The sequence below is a fragment of the Pomacea canaliculata genome, linkage group LG10, assembly GCF_003073045.1.
Source record: "Pomacea canaliculata isolate SZHN2017 linkage group LG10, ASM307304v1, whole genome shotgun sequence".
Lineage (NCBI taxonomy): Eukaryota > Metazoa > Mollusca > Gastropoda > Architaenioglossa > Ampullariidae > Pomacea > Pomacea canaliculata.
The window spans coordinates 22,150,054-22,173,727 of record NC_037599.1 but is presented as its reverse complement, the minus strand read 5'-3'; the positions used below and the strand labels follow the sequence as shown (position 1 = coordinate 22,173,727).

General features: G+C 36.6%; 1 protein-coding gene across 1 annotated transcript; it reads left to right on the top strand.

The window, feature by feature from the left end:
- Window positions 1-931: 931 nt before the first annotated feature.
- On the top strand, window positions 932-23,511 carry LOC112573806 (DNA-directed RNA polymerase I subunit RPA1-like). Its single transcript, XM_025254412.1, has 34 exons — window positions 932-986; window positions 1,932-2,117; window positions 2,366-2,493; window positions 2,788-3,007; window positions 3,153-3,366; window positions 3,922-4,204; window positions 5,091-5,225; window positions 5,731-5,868; window positions 6,287-6,507; window positions 7,268-7,400; window positions 7,677-7,760; window positions 8,130-8,268; window positions 8,574-8,688; window positions 8,873-8,981; window positions 9,397-9,480; window positions 9,815-9,976; window positions 10,216-10,332; window positions 10,696-10,910; window positions 11,292-11,376; window positions 12,788-12,988; window positions 13,406-13,534; window positions 13,997-14,146; window positions 15,121-15,317; window positions 15,465-15,588; window positions 16,299-16,403; window positions 16,562-16,786; window positions 17,110-17,165; window positions 17,445-17,609; window positions 18,480-18,697; window positions 19,486-19,574; window positions 20,126-20,191; window positions 20,436-20,597; window positions 22,087-22,197; window positions 22,788-23,511. Exons 2-34 carry the CDS (start codon window positions 1,955-1,957, stop codon window positions 23,082-23,084), a joined length of 5,040 nt encoding a protein of 1,679 aa, XP_025110197.1. The 5' UTR covers window positions 932-986; window positions 1,932-1,954; the 3' UTR covers window positions 23,085-23,511.
- The last annotated feature ends 163 nt before the right edge of the window (window positions 23,512-23,674 follow it).

Here is a 23,674-nt window from a genome sequence, read left to right as displayed (position 1 = left end):
AATGAAATACATAAAGCACTTTAAGAACATGCACACAATTCTCCAATTTATTTTCATGAATCGTCTTTTTTCACCATTTTTGCTAACAGTGGAGCTCATGTAAAATCCTTCTGTCACATAACCAAAAAAATAAAAATTAAAAAAAGTTGACTTTTATTCTCGGCAGCTAGCTGACAAATCTTCCTATTACACAATTTCTTAAGCACTCTTTTCCAGTAAAGTTTTCAGGTAATATTCGACGTGGCTAAGTGGTTTATGAAAAAAGGATTTTCAGAATGTTCCATTCTGATTATAATAAAACAATGTTTCAATGAGTGACTAGTCTGTGCGTATGTGTGAGGTGGGCGTGATGGCTGGTGTGGACAATGAATCTGTCAAAAAAGCGCTGTAAAGAACAGGCATTATTTATATATAGTACAACATACTGAATGTTTTTCCAGTGATGTATTTTATATGAAACTTAATGCCAAATCTGTGTGAATATTTAGTTGACAGAAATAAGAAAACACCACATTTATTAAAACGTAAGTTCAAAAAGCCCTGTTTTTAATGTGTTAGCAGATTACGCCAGTTTCTGGTCCATACTGCTACGATCATAGCATTTAAAACACTATTACCGGCAGAAATGCATTACAACGACATCACAATATCAAAACACAACAAAGAATAACGACTTCCTCTCTCTGTCGCACATCACAGCCGTATCCGATCGTCCTACACACGTACCTACACAATAGCCTGGAATGATGCAGTGAAATTAATAAACTGCTCAACTAATAGTTTTCCATAAACATATTTTTACTTTTCCAATGTTCTGTAATTTGAGGACTAAACTCACAGACTTTACATTTAATTTAATATACATGTCCGTGGAAAATGTGAAGATGATATTCTCAAAAATACCTGTCTTCATATAGCTTAGAGACTTACATCGTTAGCTTTAACTGGCGTCGAGCCATGTGCTGAAGCCCCTGCTGTAGTAGAAGGTAAGCAACAATATAGGTGATACTGTTGGCGAAATAACAGATCATTCCAACATCACTATCAAACAGTACTTAAAGAAACTGCATTGTATATATTATCAAGAAATTACACTCTTGAAAATGCGAACTGCATATGCCTTTAATTATGAAGATTATTTAAAGACATCTTAAACTTGAAGATAGCGCTTCTGTTTTGAGTACGCGTTTGCCCTCATTGCTTGTGCAAATCCCTACATCACAAACTTTTTTTGTTTAACGCATCATTCGTTTTATTCTATCACTTATAGTAGGGCAAACTGTGATTGTTCTTATACGAATCTCAAGCCCCGACGAGAGAATGTCATAAACTGAACTTAGTGTGCTGAAAACAGTCCCTCATTTATTTCTGTTATCATTTACTTCATGTTATTTAGTTCAGCAAATGTTTCTATGCAGTTATCTGTCATTTTCCAAGTTCTTTATCTCAGTGTAGTTAGTACTCTGCACTCCCTTTTAGGTGTGTTGATCAAAGCACACCATTTTTGGATAAAATTCGACAGATGTTTCTTCACTGTGTGATCAGTGGAACATTAACTTGCAGATGAACATGACATATTTTGATGTGCAAAACAAATAATGTGAATGAGTTTCTAAGCATAAATAGCCACACATTCTTCAGAGGGATTTTAGAGGACTCAGTATGTACAAAGTGAAGACTAATAATACTAACACAGTTTTTTGACTGATTTAAAAACTTTTTGTCCTTTCAGAGACTAGAGCCAAAATACTGTGCAATATCTTAAGTAAATTATAGATAATTATCTTTCCATTTAAAATAGGAGATACAATCATGCCTTGGATTATGCATTTAATTCGTTCCACAACATAGCCTGTACTAAATTTTGTTAGTACACAATTTTACAGGTTTTTACCAACTGCCATTAATGATTAGTATTATGCTTTTTTCAGAAACTGACCATTATAAGACACCAATGGAAACAAGTCAGCTGATTCTGGATCGGCTTTTTGAGGTTGGCTTTAGGGCCTACAGCAAAAAAGAGATTCAGAAGCTCAGTGTCAAAGAAATCATAAATCCACAGCTGTTTGATAATCTAGGCTTACCAGCAGTTGGTGGTCTATATGATCCAACCCTTGGTAAGAACAAAAGATGTTTCAGTAAATATTTTTTTAAACCAGATTAAAGAGAGGGGCAGAGAGAGAGAGTGTGTAAATGAAGTGACAGCAAGTTAACTTATTACAAAAATTTTGGAAGTCTGGAAAACTTTAAATCTTAGAAGGGCAGCACAGTTTTATGTAATGCAGGTCAGCAGTTTTCGTGAATGAAAACTCTGAAGTCCAAAATTGCAACTATCAATGTTTTTGTGCATGGAATGGTTGTGCAGGACCAACACGGCATGATGATATTTGTGACACATGTGGGCAAACTGCCCGGCACTGCCCTGGCCATTTTGGACACATCAGTCTGGCATTGCCTGTGTTCAATCCAATCTTCTTTAAAACAATGTTCAAGGTACATCAGTGCAGTTTTTAGAGAACAGTTTGTAATGAGTTATTAAAAATGTCATTTCAAAGCTGGTTAATACGCTGAACCTTAACTTTGGTCTACTAATTATAATTGTGTTAATGAGAAGTGCATGGTTACTGTATAGAAAAAGGATAGTTATCTTTGTTATCATATTAAAAACAGATTGGCATTAAAATGAAATTTAAAACCTACAAAATAAAGAATTAAACTGAATAATATAAGCTCTGTCAACTCTACTACATATAAAAAATGCAAAGTTCTGACTTCTTTTTGTTACAGATTCTCCAAGGAACATGTTTAACATGTTATCGCGTGATGGTTCCAGAAATTGAGGCGGAACTTTTTATGTACCAGATGCAACTATTAGAAAAAGGATGTGTTCTTAGTTCTTTGAAATTGGAAGAATTTTTCATCCAGATTGTAGCCCAAACAGAAAAAAAAATATCTAAGTTCGAGATCTTGCCAAAGCTTAAAGCTTTCGCGAACGACTTGTTGACTGGTAAGATACACCTGAAAAGCTCACATACAGAAACTCCCACAGTTCATAAACATTGAATATGAATTTTTTCATGCTGTCTTGTTAGCTTTAGGCTTGTTTATGCATAGGGTGGCATACTAAAGAGATGAATGGTATTTATTCTCAGATGAGGCTTCTACTTCATCTACCGTTACTAAGATGGTGGACTCTGAATTTTCTTCTTTGGTGAGCAACATGCTGAAAAAATATTTTGTAATTAAGAAGTCACGACCCTGCCCTTATTGCAAAACCACACCACGATATCTTCGCCAGGAATATTCTAGTCGTATCAGTGTGAGCGGGAGGACAGCCAATGAGTCATTAAACGTTCCAGCAAAAACGTGAGTTTGAGTTATCCTGTTCATAAGTAAGATTGCTGCTTAATTATTCCAGGATAAAATGTGCTGATAATCTACTCTGTTGTTATTACTAAACAGTAGTATATAAATGGGGTGGGTTGATTAAATTTCATATAAAAGGCTATTTGAAAGGGAATGGTTAGGTTACACTGAAATTTGAGACAAAAACATGACCTAAGTGTGCTAAGTTTAAGGGTATTGTGTGACCTACAATCCACTGGTCCAGAAGTTAATGCTTTGGTTATTAATTTGTTTATTCTTTGTTACATGATTGTTTGCCGAAGTAACTCAGTGGTGGATGACCTTTAAATTCATATAGCCCTTGATTTTCGACTGTAACTAAAACCAGATAAATGTCATGTAGCTGATAAGCTAAGGGAAATTAAAGTTTGCATATGCTTAGAACAAAGTGTTTCATGCAGAAGTGTCTTGAAATTGTGTTATACATCATTGTCTTTTACCATAACTGTATCTTAAACATCTGTTGCTTTTTCATCATTCTCTTGTGTTATTCGCTTTTGAATATTTTAACGACAGAAAGAAAAAACCTTCATCATCTACACCAGATTATGAAGAACCTGTTGAAGCAGAAAATGAGATGCCAGAAACAACTGAAGTGGATACTTTGTTAGCAAAGGGGGAGGGAAAATGCATGCTAATGCCACACTTAGCCAAACAGATCCTTCGAGAAGCATGGAAAAGAGATGGAAAACTTCTTCAGAAGATTTTCCACTGCCTGGAGAAAGTGCAGGATACAGAGGCACCCACAGACATGTTTTTCGTGGAATCTGTGCTAGTGCCACCTGCTCGTTTTCGCCCTGTAAGCAAATGTAATATTTGTATTTTTAGGAAAGTGTTTACAGCCCTTCGAGATTTGCCACATTGATATTAACATTTCGTGTCATACAGTAACTTACTCTCGTTATTTATGGAAGAATGTGCATCAAAGACCATGTTTGCTTGTAGTTGCATCATGCTTCATCAGTTTTTACAGAGGATGTGGAGGAAACTTGTTTTTCTGTATCCATACAATTCTTTATTTGGCTGCATGCTATCATAATTAGACCTTCATTATATTATTCATTATTAGACTTTCATTATATTAATTTAGTGGCCTGTCACAGAATTGCAACAGCACCATACAGTTTGTACAGCAAGGAGAGTGTCCTTGCTATATCTCTGCAAAGACTGGAGGGTGTTCTTTGATGCTCTTTACATTTTGCTAATGGTTCTGGTGGCACTTTAGTCCATTGTTACCCTTTCTGAGATGGAGAATGACAGTTTGTTCTAGATAAGAAATCTGGTGGCTGTCATGGTTGTGCTGCTCTCATTTGACGATTGTCATCATTTCTATTATTTTAGCTGCATTGTCTGTGCTTTTTCTTTCTCTTTATCTGCCTGCTTCTGTTTTGTCTTCAGTCCTGCAGTGTGGGGGAATTTATTTTTTGCTATTCTAAGGCATCTGATTTTTTTTTTTTTTTTTTTGCACATTTGCTGTTGCCAAATGCTTGCAGAAAGAGTAGCTAACGACCTAGAAATAAACATTGCAATGAAATTCTAATTTTTATTGAACTATGAAATGAACAGCAAATTCAAGAGAGCACTTTAAACCGTTAATGGTACATGCAAATAATACCAAATCCTTTTTAACATTAGTGACTTGCTTACACTTGCAACATATTAACTGCTTCCTTTTGTATTTGCAGCTGAATGTTCTTGGTGACCGCAAGTTTGAAAATCCACAAACAGCAAGTCTCTCCAGAGTGTTATCTGAAAACTATGAAATTAGTCAACTGCTGTCTTCAATGAAATCTAGTCCTATGACTACAGTTGAACTAGATGTAAGTTTTGGTATAGAAATTTTGTTGGTTTGGGGTGACTTTAATCCACTGATGCCCAATGGTTGACTAGGGGTATTGAAAGAGGGAGCGATGTGTAAGCGAAAGAGACTATAAAACAATATTTGCAGCTATTGTTCTTTCTTACTTGTCTAATACAGCACTGGTTTGCCATTTAACATATAGAAAACATAATCTAGTGCAAAAGTCACAAAACTTTGTTAAACAGATACAATAGTAGCAACAGACATGGAGCTGTTATACAATGATAACCTAAGCTAGTGACCTTAAAAATTGAGTGTTGTAAGGCAGCATTGTTATCAGTCTTTAAGGTTAGGTTTTACTGTAATTTTGCAATTCATAATCATTTCCTGAGTTGAAGAGTAAAATTATTCAGTTATTTTGCCTGTATATTGCACTCATTTATGCCATGTTTTATCCTTTGTAGTGATATGTCCCGCAATACTACATTCTAATACTTATGATCTGTGCTTGTTCCTGAAAATAGGTGGAAAAGACTGCAGCCCAAATTGCAGAACAACTGCAGTCAAAATGGTTTCAGTTGCAGACTCTTGTCAATAGTCTTATTGACAGTGACCTGGACAAAATAACTGCTGATAATAAAAAAATACCTGGTGTGCGGCAGGTATGGAACTGGCAAAGGCATCTTAATTTTTGTCAAGAATAAGATTATATGCAGCATCTTTGGTTGTATTAATAAGAAAAGTCAACATAAGATCCTTATGGTAAAAATAATAGCATGTATAGGTGTATATACAGCATCTTTATGACAATAGTAATAGTGTAGGTGTATGGGCACTATTTTTGTTTTTTGGCAATAATAATAATTGCATAGAATTATATGCAGTATCTTCATGGTATGTTCTGTCTTTTCCTCTTCCCTCCCACCCAGTTTTTATATGCAGTTTTCAGGTAAGGTTCGTGTGTTTTATGTATTGATGTTCATAATTATTTTTATTATTGTTAATATAATAATGTCAGTCTTGCAGTATTTGAAATAAACTGGCATTGAATGCAGTAATTATTTCTTGCATGGCTTTCAGATGCTGGAGAAAAAGGAAGGTTTGTTTCGAATGCACATGATGGGCAAACGTGTGAATTATGCTGCTCGTTCCGTGATCTCTCCTGATCCTTGCATTGGCACTGATGAGATTGGAGTACCACTTGTCTTTGCCCAGAAACTGACTTTTCCGAAGCCAGTTACTCCTTGGAATGTTCATGAGCTTCGCCAGAATGTCATCAATGGCCCCAATGTCTACCCAGGGTACAACGAATATTTTTTTTTATTTTTATGTGAGTGTATATAAATATATAAAACATAAAGATAAGATAAACAGATAAAATAAAAATGAAATGCCATCATAAGCATACAGATTTGTAGTAAGCGAAGCATGGAACAAGACAGATGAAAAATTTAAAATGGTAACACAATGATCTTAGCGTTCTTCTACTTAAGAAATAATGTGCTTGTAAGGAAACCAGCACAATTGAAATGAAAGCTGCTTATTGTTCACTTGGCCTATGTATTCAACAATAAATTACAATTTTAGAGGAAGCAGAAACCTTTCAGTTGTGAGAATAAAATTCTAGAATCTCCACTTTTAAACAACTTTTGTGAGAACAACAATAATACCCAAGGCTTTATCTGTAGTAAGTGTTTTGGTCACAGCCAAAAGAATAAGTTCTTTGGATAGGATAACTCGTTCGAGATAAAGAAGACGATTTTTAAAAAAATCTTTTGAGTTTATTCCAGAATTCTTGGACATGTGAGCAATGTCAAGAACACTTTTATAGGCTCAGTTTCTTGTTTATGATTGCATGATTTAGCTGTCTTTTGAATATATCTGGATTTGTTTGCAGATATTTAAATACTTCACCTTCAAAAAGAGTATAATATATTAATATAATGCTTTAGTGTTGCACACTAAGGCAGATTATAGTATGGTTTTTTGGTTTTTGTTTTTTTTTTTTTAATGATGAAAATATTGTGAAGCTTGTTTTAAATCGGCACGTGTGATGTGTAGGGCTACTCTGGTTGTGAAGGAGGATGGGAATGTTATCAGACTGAGCGCTACTGATCGTGTTCAGAGGGAAGCTGTTGCCAAGCAGCTTCTCACTCCTAGTCATGGAGCAAACAACCTTCAACTTCCAAAACAGGTGAGTTTAAGTTTGCACACTTTCATACACATTAGTACGTTTACAAGTTTATATTCAAGGTTTCATAAGTGTACACACTCCACCCCTCTCCCCAGTGTCAATGAGAAATTGTAGGTATTAAGATACTGCAATGGTGTGATGTGTATACAAATAGTCTATTATTTTGTAAGGGACTTGTTCATGTGTTTTACAACTTAGGAGTGGATTGGTTGAGTACTATGGTACTGACTGGCACAGATATGTGATATGAACTTATCAGTTTATCCGTTTAAACAGGTTTACTGCCACCTCAAAAACGGTGATGTTTTATTACTGAACAGACAACCAACCCTTCACAGACCAAGTATTCAAGCTCACAAGGTTTTTACACTTTTTTTTGTTTTTCTTTCATGCTAATTTTTTTTATAATTGTGTAAAACAGATCAGTTCTTTATACTAATGTTACATGTTTGGGCAATGATCTGAAAAACATAACTTTTTCTTTCTTACACCTCTGAGAAATGTTTTTGTTGTAAAACATTGCCCACACTTATGTATTATGCAAGATAATAGATGTGTGATAGATTTAATAAAAAATAATTTCTCCCCCATCTACCTCCTTATGGCAAAGATGGCTTTGATGTTTATAGGGAAGTGTCTTATGGGTGTGTTTTCTTGGGTAAAGTATTCGATGGAAAGTTTCATGCTATGTGCCTTTCAGAGTTTTTGTGTGTGTTTATATTGTGAAAGGCTCGAGTGCTACATGGTCAAAAGACAATGCGTCTGCACTATGCAAACTGCAAAGCCTACAATGCAGACTTTGATGGTGATGAAATGAATGCCCATTTCCCTCAAAGTGAGCTGTGCAGGGCAGAGGCTTATGGGATAGGTAGTGTGTTGTTCTTTTTTTAATGTTGACTTTTTACATTTGACAAAATTAAAGCCATATGACATTGTTAATATGTGATGCTATCATGTTTTGATATTATGATGTGTTGCTTTAAATTTTACTTTTTTTTTTTAATACTAATTTTTCAATGCTTTTATTTTTTTCTTTGATATACTGTGAATTATTTTGACTTCATAAGTAAAATGGATTGATAAAATATTACAGGCTAATGTGATAGGAGCTAGTGTAACACTTCGAGGAAGTTCAAGAAGTTTATTGTAAATAAGCCCATTATATTTTTACAGTTGGCACCCAATGTCAGTACCTAGTACCCAAGGATGGCACTCCGCTAGCTGGCCTCATTCAGGATCATATCAATGCAGGTGTTCTACTCACAATACGAGGCCAGTTTTTTAACAGGTAATTGGTGTGCAGTTTGTGGATAACACTGCAACTGTGTAATACTATCTTGTTTGTTTGAGGGTGAATGTTTTAGTTAAGCAGCATTACTGAAATGAGAAATAATTTAATAATGTGTGGTTAGTATCCATGTCAGTGTTTCATTCAAGGTTGTGAGTCATGTACATAATTTGTGACCTTCCAGACAAGACTACTGCAACCTGCTAGAGATGACACTAACTAGACGGCAGAAAAGAATTCATCTACTGCCCCCAGCCATTTTGAAGCCATGCTGTATGTGGTCTGGAAAACAGGTCTGTGCACTTCTTATATCATTCAGCATTATTTCTAATTGTAATTGTCATTGAGAAATAGTGCTTTGCTCAGTCCATTATTTGTGTATGTTAGTTGTGTAGTGCATACTAAGATAAGATAAGATAATACTTTATTAATCCCTAGAGGGCAATTCAGTTGCAGCTCGATGATATATATCAACCCACAGGCAGTCGTGTTGCAGTCAATCATACCAGCTCGATTAAAGTCATACATGGTCGCATGCACATCACATTCATAATCCATTCAAATCATTCATTACTAGCATAAGTTTTGATATTCCAGCTTCCATCTAACAGACTCCTTATCACAGGAATCAAAATATTGACATGCTACATTTACTGAAAATATTTACAGGGTTATGAAGTGCATGTTATTGATTTGAAATCCTTTCAGGTTTTCTCCACTCTTCTTCTCAACCTTATTCCAGAAGGCAAGAAACCACTCAGTTTATTCAGCAAAACCAAGATACCTGAAAAGGTGAAGGTCTATTTAGATTGTGCATAGATTTTGTGTGGTGTGCATGTGTAGATTTGTCCTGCATTTGGGTATATGCCAGTGGGTGTTGAATTTTTTTTTCCATAAAAAATAGCCATCCTAAGCTTCTGTTGAACATCTGTCACTAGACTTAAAGCAATTTTTGACATCTGAAAGCTTACAGAACTTTTTACGTCCATGAGAGAAATAAATATTACTAGTTTTCAGTTTGGTGTTTTGAGGTTGGATGATTGATTTGCCAGAAAAAATTCATCAATGAGGTTTCATTACAAATGAACAAAAGTGTTAGTTTTTTTAACTTAAAAATTTCTTTCAGAGCTGGACAACAAAGGATGTACAAAGTTTCAGAGACTTGCTGTCCTTGGAACAGCTTGGAGAAAGTACAGTCATTATTAAGCATGGGGAACTTCTCCAGGGGGTGCTGGATAAGTCTCAGTGTGGGCCATCTCCATTTGGTCTTGTTCATTCTGTATATGAGGTATGCTTACTTTCACATTTTAGCCAAATCCTATATTTTTTCCTTGTAGACAATTATTCTGGGGACTATTGGCTATAGGAGGCTGAGGTGTGATGGCACCTAGAGAAGCAAACGTACAGGGACATATGAAATTAAAAGGAATGGCAATGTATTAAAATGAACAGTATGTATATATGGTATTGATCTCCTGTGTGTGAATTTAGATATTTATTTCATTTTTTTTATGTACCACTGGACAGTTGTATGGAGGGAATGTGGCATACCAGCTGTTGACTTGTCTCGGACGTTTGTTCACATCCTTTCTTTCGCTGCAAGGCTTCACACTGGGGATAGAAGATGTTCTTGTCAAGACAAAAGTAAAATGTTTTCTATTGTTTTCTTACTATCCCATAGTAGTGACAATTAACATGTTTCATCCACAGAGAAAAAGAGGGGTAAAGAAGAATGAAGACTTCATCATTTAACACAGTCCATTAAAGTTTGACAGCTTAAAAGCATGTAAATTTTTATATGAAATAATATTAAGTCCCAGTGTGATATTCAAAACAAAATATTTTTTAACCATAAAGATTGCCTTTGTCATTATTTTCTCCAAGATAATGGTTGTAAAATGTGTAGATGCCATTAAAAATTGTTAGTAAGCATTCCAAAGAATTTTTTTGTTGTTTGGTTTTTTTTTTAAGGAGGAAATATTAACTGAATGTATATGGTCAATTTAGGATGATTCTAGACGTAGAAAAGTCATCACTGAGTCTTCCAGCATAGGACATCAGGCAGCCCTGGTGACATTTGGAATGACTGCTGAGGAGTGCAGCAATGAGGAGTTAATGCACAAACTGAGAGAAGCACATTTTGCATCTGATGATTTTAAGATGCAGGAACTAGATGCTACTACCAAAAAGTTCACTGACAGAATCCAGGACAAGATTGTGAAGTACGTCTGTGTGTGTTTTGGGAGTGAGGGGTTAACGTGATTTCTTACCTTGATGTAAAAGATTTATGTCTACAATTAAGTGTAGTGAAGCCTGAAAGCTTGATTTGACTGTAACTTATAGCTTAAGTACTGATCTCGACTTGGGGCATTCAAATTCTTAGACTTGGTGGACGATCAATATTCTTTCCACTTTATTTGTTGAGCAGCAGTTATCATTTTTAGATTTGGCTTCTTTCGAGAAACGGTCACATTTTGTTGTTTTTGCCAGCATTGTCTTCCTACTGCTGCATTATTTGAGTTTGACTGTAAAATGTAAGGAGATTGACCATCTCCTGATCAGGCCTTTCACAAGACTACACACATAGCATTTGATGCTTACAGATGCACAATGCCAAAAGGACTCTTTAAGAGCTTTCCTGCAAACAACCTTCAGCTTATGGTGCAGTCTGGGGCCAAGGGATCCACAGTGAGTTGCTGTTTCTTTTTTTAACCTTTCCAGATGACATGAGCATAGGAGGTAACAGGCTACATTTTCTCTCTTACCATCAAAAGTAGACTATCTGACAGTGAGTTAGCATGTCCTTGCCATGTTGGGTGCTCTGTTGGTCATGTGAGCAACTATATTTAGAGAGCTATAAAGGCAACAGCAAAGCCAAGACACCACACTCAACTAAATGGAAGGGAGATCAGGAGGACCTCAATGTCATGCCATCTGGTCAGTCTCAAGGGAAGAATTTACAATACAAATTTCACCAGATGATGTGACCATAAGAGAATAGATATCAGAGTGATGGAAGCAGAACAACCACCTGCTTATCATGTTGGAGCATGCTGTGCCATATTGATCAGGCCCAAAAATGCAGTGTGCATGAAAAAATTATTTCACAAAGAACCTTCCTAAGGTAGAGCTGAAATCCCAGCCAACAGCAGGCTTAATGTATATTAATGCTACGTTACAACACAAGGCAAGATTGGTCATAGTCACCATGTTGTGAGCACAAACATGAAGCTGTTTGGAGATCTGCAGAGAAAGATTTCATAATCATCTATAGTCCAAGATGACAGGCTCTAGGGAGACACCTTATCCTCATGTCCTGAAAGGCAAGAATAGCTTTGCTTAGTTCAGCTGAATCAGTCTTGTGCATCACAGGTAGATGAGGAGGTCTTGGACCTGCAGTCGAATTGGGTTGTGTCATCCTGAGGCTGGCATGAGATTTCTTGCACTTTTTGGCAGATGATTCTTCTCAGTTGTCAGCCACAAAGAGCTATCATCTGAGAACTGCATGAAATCTGGGTCAGATGAAAGTACCGGAAGCTTAGAGACCATTGCTGCAGTGGTTAGACCAACAGGAAAACACCCTTGACCCTGCAAAACGCTACCAAAGAGTCAACTTTTGATGGATTGAGAGCAAATGTAGCCTATTATCTCCTTTTGTTATCTGATAAGTCTCAAAGAAAGAAAAGTTACACTAATACTCAATTTTTTTCATTCATGCTTGAGTGGTAGCACAGCCCTATTTAGGGTTTAACAGTGTGTGTCTGTGTAGAATAGTATTAATAGTGTGGTGATGCTAGTATTACAAGCATTACAGTGATTGAAGGGTGGGGAATACAGAATGTTTACCTTTATCTTATAAAGTTTTACCTTTTTTCATTTAGCCAGATGCTTTTCCATATTTTATCATTTATAGCAAAGATTTCTTTAGCAGTTTTATAGATTTCTATATTACACCACATTTGTAATGTGTGTTGTTTTTTTTTTTTGTGCGTGTGTGTTTTTGTGTGCCCTGTATGCTTGGTAGACTTGGCAGAATTGACTGCACCTCTGCCTCCCTTTTAATGTTAATTTCACATTATTTCCTATTTCTAATCTACAGGTTAACTGCATGCAGATGTCCTGTTTGCTGGGTCAAATTGAACTGGAAGGTCGGCGCCCATCGTTGATGAAGAGTGGGCGCTCAGTTCCTTCTTTCCACCCATATGATATGTCGCCCAGAGCCAGAGGGTTTGTAATGGGCCGTTTCCTCACTGGCATCAAGACCCAGGAGTTGTTTTTCCATTGCATGGCAGGCAGAGAGGTATGAAATGTTTTGTTTAATACTGGCAGCATTGAATTCATTCATTGCTGTGTTTTGTTTTTGTGTTGTTTTGTTTTGTTTTGTTTTATTTTATTTTATTTTATTTTATTAATTTTGGTTACTGGACACTGTAGTAGCTGCAAAAAGTAAGCCTTTCAACCCCAACCTTTAATTGTGGGGAAAGTGCTATACAAATCAACATATTATTGTTAACTAGAGTTAATAGGGTAAGAGAATGAGAAAAAAATGGTGCCTCTTGTGCAAGCTTTAAGATAAGATGAATGTACCACGTGAGTAGGCTTTAAATGATACAAGTTTATTTCAGAAGCCATAGTGTACACAGTAGTAATGTAGCATCCATGAGGACGATTTGATATCTTCATCACATAAATATATAGGAATGGGATTATGTATCAGGGCCTGGTAGATACCGCCGTGAAAACCAGTCGCAGTGGTTACCTGCAGCGTTGTCTTATCAAACATCTGGAGGGAATAATGGTCAACTATGACATGACAGTGCGGGATAGCGATGGTAGTATAGTGCAGGTAAGTTCTGGTCGTAGTTAAATCCCATGTCTCACTTTTGTGGTCCCTGTGGTAGTCAGAATGTATTTTCAAATAGATTTTTATTTATAACGTACACTTGAGGTGGTAGGACTATGAGTAAAATTCTGTTAGTGTTGCTCTTTCTTCCAAGTCTCTTGCATCACCCTGCTTCTTTCACATTTCTACCACATCTGTTGTTCATGTGTGTGCATACTTTCATTGTTTCCATGTCTGTATTCTTATGGTTAGAATTTATGTCACCATTTCAAAAGAACTATCATATTTTTATACTTAGTATAATTGGGTATTGATTTTGTTTTCAGTTTGTGTCTGCATTAAGAGCATACTCCTTAGGAGTGTGAGTATGTGCTTGACAAATTTTGCATTTATTATTTATCATTGTGTTTTCATGTTCTGATTGGCTTTCACGATTTAGTCACTGAATCCATTTCTTCTTTTCAGTTCTACTATGGTGAGGATGGCATGGAAGTAAACAAGACACCATTCCTACAGAGCAAACAACTACCATTTCTACTACAGAATAAAGATGTGATTTGTGCCAGGAAAGATTTAACCCTTGAATTAAAGGAAGTTAGGAAAACCAAGAAAAAGGTAACTGATGAATACTTTAATACAGTGTATTTCTTTAAGAAATGAAATCATTGTAATGATTTGTGAAGGCTTGTGGTTTATAGTCTTGGTGCTGTTTAGAAGATTAGTAAGAAGTGAAGAACTACACATATTTGTAAACAAAACCAATAATATCATCATTTATCTGAGGAGTGTGAAGGGGCGGCCAGTAGGCTTGCTTTGGTTGTTAGTATAAGTTTTGATGCTTGAAAAACATTAGCACATTAGCCTGCTGGAACATAGTGAAAAAGGGTGCTCAGCAGTGATTGGCTGGGGTTCTTGCTCCAAATTGCTGTGGCTGTACAGGAGCATCGATGGATGCATGTGGTCAGGGATGAACTGTGTTGGGAAAGGATGCTTGGCTCTGTTTAGATGCATTCTTTAGCTTTAGAAAATGAAGATCATGCCAGACAACCAGAAATGTTTCGTCCCTCACCAGCAGGTAACCAGCTGCTGGATGATAGGAATGAACTTTGATTGAAATCCATAGAGCTGCATCAACTTCCAGATGGTTTCCCTGTCTGTGGAATCAAAAGCCTTCTAAAAATCCATAAATATCATTTACAGTGGCAACTGCCATTTAATAGATTGTTCAGTGATAATTCGCAGTGTAGTGATATGGTCTGTAGATCATCCTGTAGCTACCTCAAATCCAGCTTTCCAAACCGTGCAACATGATAGGACTGAACAAAGCTCAGCCCCCACCAGATTTTTTTGTTGTTTGTTCCCAGGCTCTCGTTTTTACCAATAGCACAGTCGGGGAGGAATACAATTTTCGCTGTTTTTGTTTTCTGAAGGTTAATTAGCTAAAGTGGTATGGTAAGCTAAATTGTCCAATATTTTAGATTTAGCTCTGCCAAGTCTGTATCATAAAGAGAACAATAATATTTTATATTTCTTTGTTGTATTTATACATTAAAACAAATCTCAATAATGTACTGTATGTATGAATGCAGATAAACAAGTGGGAAAGGAAGCACAAGACTAAGGAACGAGCATCAGGATTCCTAAATTTCTGTTCAGATCAGAACAAGAAGCATCTTAACAGTCTTGGAGAGGATTTATTGAAAATTGATAAGAATGTAGGTAGAACTGTCTTGGCCAGAAGACTGCAGCTGGAATGGCGTGGACTGGATCTTAGGAGACGAGAGAAGTGAGTCCTTTTCTGTTAACCTGAAGTTTTCGGTGTTTATGAAATATGACAAGAGCAGTCTGTAAAGAGAAAGAGTTTTGTTGAGAACATGACAAAGCATTGTTAGACTTTTTTCTAAATACAAAGACTTTCATGTTTTGTGGACAGGTACTCCAGAAAATGTAGTTGTCCAGACCCAGTGATGTCCATCTTTTGGCCCCAGGCTCACACTGGTGTTATCCCAGAAAATCTGCAAAAGTCCCTCGGTAGTGTACAGCAGGATCTGCTTGCAGTGAGTATGGCACTAAATCTGTAGGTTTAAAAAAGTGGGTAAAATTGTTTTTTTAAGTGGAACAAATATGCATGGCATATAACTGTAGAAATTAATTTTGCATGAATGTCTTGCTTTTTGTGTTAAAATGCCAGCTCTATGTCATGGTAGCAGTGATAGGCAAAACTGTCCTTGAGGGATAAAAGTTCTTTTCAGTCGCATTCTTCAACATATTACTGTCTACAAACGACCATTTTGTCATTTTCAGTAACCACTATTATGCCTTGTGTTATAATTTATTGTTTTGTTTCCATAGTTTGAGACCTTTCAGGTTTACTTTTCCTCGTTAATATAAATCTGGGAGGGCTAGTGCCTGGTGGCAGCACTCATGCTGCCTTTTTAGATTAATGTTTAAGTAGTTAGCAAGTTCCAGAAGGCTTTATTAACAGCATTGGTCCACTGGACCACCAATAGATAGTGGCTGTAGCAGCTGTTTGTTTGTGGTTGAAACATTAAGATTCATTGTGTTAATCAAGAAACAGTTTTATTATTTTGTTTTTAGAATTTTATTATGTTGCCACACATACTTTAGAAATCCAGCTGATTAATAAAGGTATCATTGGAAATTCCGGAGTCAGTCATACTCAGTTGTCTAGGATCATCAGGATCATCAGGTCTGATGCCATTGTTTTATCTCTTATTGCATTTCCTTATTAAATGTTCTCTTACAGTATGGAAGGACTGGCGATGCTGCAGACCTTGAGACCATTGTATATAACAAAGCTGTGCAATCATTGTGCCAGCCGGGTGAGGCTGTTGGATTGGTGTGTGCACAGGTATCACTCATTCCATTACTTTTGCCATTGTTTATAAACTAGCAGTCTTACTAAGAGGTGTTGACATTTTCAAAACAAAAGTTTAAACAAAAACCATAAATGTGTCATAAACAAATTCTTCTGCTTGCATCTCAGCTTTACCTATTGCTGTCTTGCAGTCTATTGGAGAACCATCCACGCAGATGACACTGAACACTTTTCATTTTGCTGGCCGTGGTGAGATGAATGTTACTCTAGGTATACCTCGGCTTCGTGAGATTTTGATGACAGCCAGCCACACAATCAAGACTCCTTTGATGGACGTGCCAGTCTTCAACACACCCGAGGCATTGACAGCTGCCCAGAATCTACAGAGAAAACTGAACCGTGTCACCTTAAGTGAGGTGGGCTTGCATTAAGAAACATTAATTTCTTTATCAGCTAAGAATTTGTTCTTTAACTTAATCTAGTCTTATCTGATCCCCTGCTTAGTCTTTGGTGGAAGTCAACAATAATAAAAATATATAGTGCTGTTCCCCAAGCAAAAGCCAGGTTCACCATACTTAACAAAATCTGCTTACACTTTTACCTCCATCTGCCACAGCTGTATATGCACACACGATGAGCACAACAAGCAAACAATATATGAATGATGATTGATTATAATTGTCATTTAATTTTTATTTTCATTTAAGGTGTCTTGTTTGGTTTGTTTTTACTGCTGCAGGTCTTACAGACAATCGAGACAACTGAGTATCTTTTCTCAGATGTTCAAATCAAAGAGTAAGTTATATCTTCTGTCATATATTGCAAGCAACATGTAACAGCTATTTGAAAAACAGGGCTGTTCATCTGAGGCTAAAACAAACCACAGATAAATTTTAATACTCATCAAAAATTAACCGTGTTATAGTGAAGAGTGAAAGTTTGAAGTAATTATTTGGCCTATGCATCTTTACTTTGTGAAGACAGGTGTGTGTATGTAACCCAACAAATCTGGTGAAATTTATATTTTTGCTTATTTATATTTGTTTGTGTGTTGGTCCCTGCACACTTTCCCAGTGAGAGACGTAGAATGTACAAAATACACTTCACCATTCTCCCTTGGGATTCCTACAAAGAGAAGCTACAAATGAAACCCCGGCAGATAGTGAAGTACATTGAAGATGTGTTTCTGCCTCGACTTTGTAGAGCTGCACTAGAAGCCATGAAGAAGAAAAAGAAAGAGTAAGTTTACTTGTCATATAAATAAAGCAGAGTATGATGATATGCTTGTTGGTGTGTGGAGCAGATCCACAGTTTGTCTATCCTCACCAAATCTGGCAGCACTATTCCTGGTCTGTGAGGTTATGCACTATATCTTGGTGTACATTGCCATGTAGCATATTTATTTTCTCTGTCCTGAGATGTAACCAGTGGCTCTAAATGATAAAATACTAGGCAGAGCAAACTTGAAAACTTCCACTATGTAATTTGAGAAAGTATCTACAAGAGAAAAAAAGAGAGATAGGGTGGTAGAAGAGAGTAAGAATGCATGTCCTGTGGTAGCTGGCCTTGCCATAATTTTTATCCTACTTTCACATCAAACATCATCTCCCCATTGATGATCATGAGCATGTAGGAACAACCATTTTGCTATTTCACTACACTGATACTGGCATGAAATGAAGCAATATTATTGACAGCCACAGCTGGTGAGTTAGTTGCAGACACCACTCCAGGTGAAGCTGAATACTGTGTGCAAGTGGCTCCTAAATGCTTTGAATTTTTTTTTTTTTTTTGGGGGGGGGATGCCAAGTTGTTCTGTCTCTATGTTTATTTGTTGATATGTTTCAGTCTTATGTTTAAGTGCTATGTTTGAGTCTATTTTTATGTTATTGTTTTACTTTATCCTCCTTTTTCTATGGTACATTGAGTCTTAAGTTGGGAAATGCACTATAAAAATATAATTAATAATTATTGTGATTAACCATAATATTGTCCTGTTTGTTCATGGTCCTAACTTTCCGCTTAGTGGCCTGATGTGGTCACAATGTGTCCTGTCTTCAACCATGGCAGAGTTGGCAGCTTCACAAAATCCTTTGCTTTTGTTCACAGGATAGTATCACATGCAACCATTCGCAGAATTGCGATTGATCAGGAACAAGCAGATGCTCCGCCTCTTGAGGATGTGGAATCTGATGATGAAATTGATGATGGTGATGCTACAGCAGACAAAGCACGAGACCGTCAGGCAGACACATTGGAATACCAGGGAGAGGAGGATGAGAAGATGGAGATTGGTGAGACTGATCAGGTCGAAGATGACATGGAAGGTACAGCCAACTGTTTTAAGTTTTTGCTATTATGTGGAACTCTTTCTCTCTTGTATTTGTGTGTTGCATATTGTTGCACTTGCCTTTTTTTTTATTAGAAATTTGTTATACCTGAATATGCAAAACTTTTATGTTTAAAAGGAATTATTACTAACCCTAATAGAAGGACACATCAAACTTTCAGTTTAAACATCAAAGAAGTAAAAGTAAACTGTTTCTACTTATTCCACCTTGAAATGGCACTTTCAAACAAAATTACATATATCCAGTAGCATTTCGAAAAATTATTTTTGGACACTGGATAACACAAAATCTATGATCTTGGCAGTGTCTTGTCCTGTAGGTAGTGGATTTTAATGATCACACACCATGCAGAAATAAATTAGCACAACTCATGCTGATGAAAAACAACTAGAGGTGTGAAATAGGTTCCAGAGTACTCAAAAATGTCAATATTGACACTACAATTTTAAAGAAAAGCATCTAGAAAAATTCAGATGTATTCCTGTTTCTGTATTAAAGAATATAACTCACTTCAAAAACGCTTCCTCCATTGAAATGACCAGATTTCTGTTTATATAGCATTTAGAGTGTACACGATTGAAGGTCACACTCATGCAGAGCTGTGTTTAGCTAAGCTACTGAATGGTCTGCACATATTTATACAAAGTGTTGCATGAGTAAATGACTACCCACCAACAATTGTCTGTTCATCTGGTACTTTGTGTGGTCACCTACTATTTAGAATATTGGTTGAATACATATTCTATTATTTTATGATTTGGCAGATTTACAGCCAGAAAACCAGACAATCATAAAAGATGAGGATTTGTCAGACAGTGAAAATCATGAGACAGAAGAGAGAATGGACAGAAAGGTACAGCTTTGAAAACAGTTATAGATGTCAAGGAAAAGCAACTTTATTATGTCAACACACGCATTGAAAGATTTTTGTGTTGCATAAATCTTCATGCTCTAAAAGAAAGTCTCACAAAACAAAACATAGAAATTAGGTATCATCATAAGTCAGTTGTACATGCACAGGTGGTAGCTCACTAACATGCATAAAAACATGCATAACCACACTACACGCTCACACTCATTCAAAACTTTCACACATCTCTGTGTATGTACCCATGTGAGCATCGACAAGAAGTGATGATGACAGTTGATTGAAACATTTCATTCAAGTGGAACACTTGGATTTCGGTCAAACAATTCCAGAAGATACCATATAGCAAGAGTACTGAAAAATTAACTGCTTTTTAAATTATATTTCACAGCATGGCTTATAGTTTAACTTCTTGTTTAAGAAAATTATAAGATGTACTTGCAAAAATTATATGGAGGTGTAAATTCAGATAGGAATGGTACGAAGGTTTTATATTTTTTTCTAACACCTGTATTTTCATTCACTTTTGATAATAGGGTTGGGAGCAGGTACGTGAATATCGCCGTCACAAAAAGGGGAAGTGGTGTGAAGCAGTTTTGGAGGTACGTACATTCATAAAGTGATCTAGCATGTTGTTATTTGGTAGAAGTTAGCTCAAAACTTTATTCATGTGACCCGTGTAGCAAGTGTCCTTTAAAATGCCATCTGCCACTTTAAAATTTAGCATGTTTGTTAGCTGACTGGTCTTAGTGTCTAGTAAATGTTTTATTGTTATCTCCTTAGTGAAATTATTTGAATTCTGAAAAGAAACAAATGTGATTTTCTTGTGCCTGAAACTCTTTGTAGTTCCAAGCATCTGGACAAAGAGTGGATATAAAGTCACTGGTGACAAACAAAGCTCAAGAGGCAGTCATTCAGCAGGTTAAGGGCATCACTCGATGTTTTCTCACCAATCAGCCAGACAATAATCAACGGGTGCATCTTCGTACGGAAGGTGTCAACATTCAGGTAATCAGAATGTTCTTTAGTGCTAGCTGCAGTTGCGAGATTCCTATTTGAAATTGAAGACAGGATTCGTGGTAGGATAAGATCGAAAAAACGGCTCTTTCAAAAAATATTACTACTGTAATTATCAACGTTACAAAATGTGTTATGAAATTTTGTTTCTTAAGCTTCAAGTAATGGCATGCCATCATTATCAACTCTTACAAGCTTTCAAGAATAAAAAGTGCAGTTCTTAGAAGGCCATCATGACCACCAAAATTGGGAGGGTGTGCTTGGGAGACGCAGCATTGGAAAAAGCAGGTGTGCTGAGCATGGCCTATGCATCACTAACACTGTGATGCAGACAAATACAAAACTACCTGGAAGCAAGTGCTAACAGTATCAAAAAACCAGAAGTTTGAAAACTTGCTTGCAAAGGTTCAGAAGGAGCTATGAGAAATGCAGGACCAGAGGTGGCAGGGGAAAGCTGAAGAAAGTGAAAACTAGACCATCACTTACAAATCAGTTCTTAGGGGAAAGCAGAAGAAATTCAGCATGAGACTATCACTCACAAGGAGGTTCTTAATGACTTAAAGCAAGTTGGTCCAAGATTAGGTTGCTCCACCTTGTTGGCTTCTGATAAATCAAATCTGATGAAAGACCAGGATCAAAAGCTTTCAGACTAGGAAAGACGTAAGTGTTGTACCAGCCTGCTCCAGTGGATTCGAGCATCAACATTGAGGGCACACTGCTAAAAAATGACGAAAGTTTCAAGTATTTGAACAACATTACCGTGAGGGAAGGATCACTGGACAAGGGAGATAACCTCCAAGATCAGCACTGGGAGAAGGTGCAGTGCAGCGAGGTACGAAACACATCAAACTCTTCATGAAATCGAAAACGTACAAAGCCACCATCATAACTTTCTTCCAGTGCTTTAATATCAAGTTAAAGAACTGGAAGCTACAGCCAGCAAGAGAAGCCATTGGTGTAGGCTGATCCATGCAGCCCCCACAAACTTCCAAGCCAACTGGCAGCAGAGCCTTATTGATGCAAGGGAACGATGTCACAGAACACATTCTGCTGTCATGACAGCAACATAGTTCCAGCGCCCCATCTGTGCCAAACTCTAGACTTTCACACCAAGATTGCAGAGTCACTTAAGAATCACACAAATCCTTATATTTGGACACAAAGGATAACCAACAACATTTTACATACCTGCATGTGAGGTCTCTGAAACACTTCACGCAAGCCTACTTTCTGGATAGCTTTCTAATAATTATTACTGTTGTGATATCTGAATGTATAGAATAATGTTGAAATAACATCTGTATATAGTGTGAAATCCATAATATTGGCTTTAATTTTTTTATTCTTCCTGCTTATTTCTTGTTAATTCCTATCTGCAGAAAATTCAGGTAATCTGAATAAACTTGTTGGAAATCAGTTTTATTACTCATATTCCATTTTGCATTCTTTGTTGCTTAAGTGATTGAACTTTTTTCCCCAGGAGATAATTAAATACTTGGACATACTGGATCTGAATGAGCTGTATACTAACAGCATTGCTGACATTCAGACTACCTATGGTATTGAAGCAGCAACTAAAGCTATTATTAAGGTTTGTGGAACAACATATTGTATTTGCCAGAAAAAAGTTTAGACTGGAAGCAGCCTTTTATGGTTCTATTTAATAAGATATAGTTTGGCAATAATAAAAAAAAAAAAAAACTAAAATTTCCTGCTCTAAATTTTATCTATTATACTTATAGTTCCATTGTAATCTACCATTTTATTCCCACTGTTGTCACTGCTTACCTCTCATCAAATCCCTGAAAGTAATGCAGTGTCAGAACTGGGTTTGCGTCAACAAAAGCTGTTCCCCTTGTATGAAAAAAGGGATTCTCTGACCCACACTGGACAAAAAAGGAATATTCATTGATGTATAGCTTGACAAAGCTCATCCATTCTTTCCCTTGACTGCTACCAATCATTAGAGACACAGCAGCTGATGAGGTCCATCATTTATGCGTGTTTTGGGCAAACCAGTTCCTGTCTAATGAGGAAGTGGATAGCTGAGAGGTTAGAGCACTAGCATACAAGCGAAAAGGCAGTTACTTTTAATTGTACATGCCTTATACTTTAATACAATATAAGTTCTTTTAAATAGATTTTGTGGCTTGTAGATTAATACAAAAAATTTTGTTGCAGGAAGTGAAAGATGTGTTTGCAGTGTATGGAATTCAAGTGGACTATCATCATTTATCATTGGTGGCTGACTACATGACCTACCAGGGCAGCTACACAGGCTTTAATCGAATGTCCATGGGCTCCAACCCATCACCCCTACAGAAAATCACCTTTGAAACATCAGTAAACTTTTTATTACATGCTTGCACCAATGCCCGACCTGACCAGCTGAGGTCCCCATCTGCTAGAATTATAGCTGGCCAGGTGGTACACTCTGGGACTGGAGCCTTTGACATTCTTCAGAAGCTGTCTGTATGAACTTGTTTTCTGAAGCCAATACATTGGAGAAAGGCAGAGATTTTATGGTGGATTCAAGTGACTTTCTCCTGGCTCTGCTAGTTTGTCAAGACAGCACATTTGGATCTTACATTTTTCATGACATGCATGTACGTAATAAAAGGGTGGACATGGAGCATTGCATTTACAGTTTGAGAATGGTTTAGTTCACTGTTAATGCTTTGTAATAGGACCCTGCTGATTCCATTCTCATTTTTAACAGTTGCTGCGGTGTCTTGTCACAAACACTTTGTATTCAGACCAGAGATGAAAGATTGGGCAATCCAATTCTTCATGACTTCCATATATAATTATAGATATTGTGATTAATTTTTCATATGAAACTTCATGGCTTTTGAAATTTGTAAATGTATGTGTTCTGTTATTATGATAAATTTGTAATAAGAAACTTGGTTTTTGAAATTTATAAATGCATATGTACTGTTGTCATGGCATGGTGTTGAATAAGCAGTCTGTTACATTAGAATTGCAGTGCGTGAATATGGATATGATCCTACTAGATGGATGCAAAGAAACTATGTTTAAATGTAAACTTCACCACACATTATGAT

Coding starts and splice junctions, on each gene's coding strand:
- LOC112573806 (XM_025254412.1), top strand. CDS start 1,955: ATGGAAACAAGTCAGCTGATTCTGGATCGGCTTTTTGAGGTTGGCTTT. Junction 8,269..8,573: donor GGCAGAGGCTTATGGGATAG/GTAGTGTGTTGT, acceptor ATATTTTTACAG/TTGGCACCCAATGTCAGTAC. Junction 13,535..13,996: donor GCGATGGTAGTATAGTGCAG/GTAAGTTCTGGT, acceptor TCTTCTTTTCAG/TTCTACTATGGTGAGGATGG.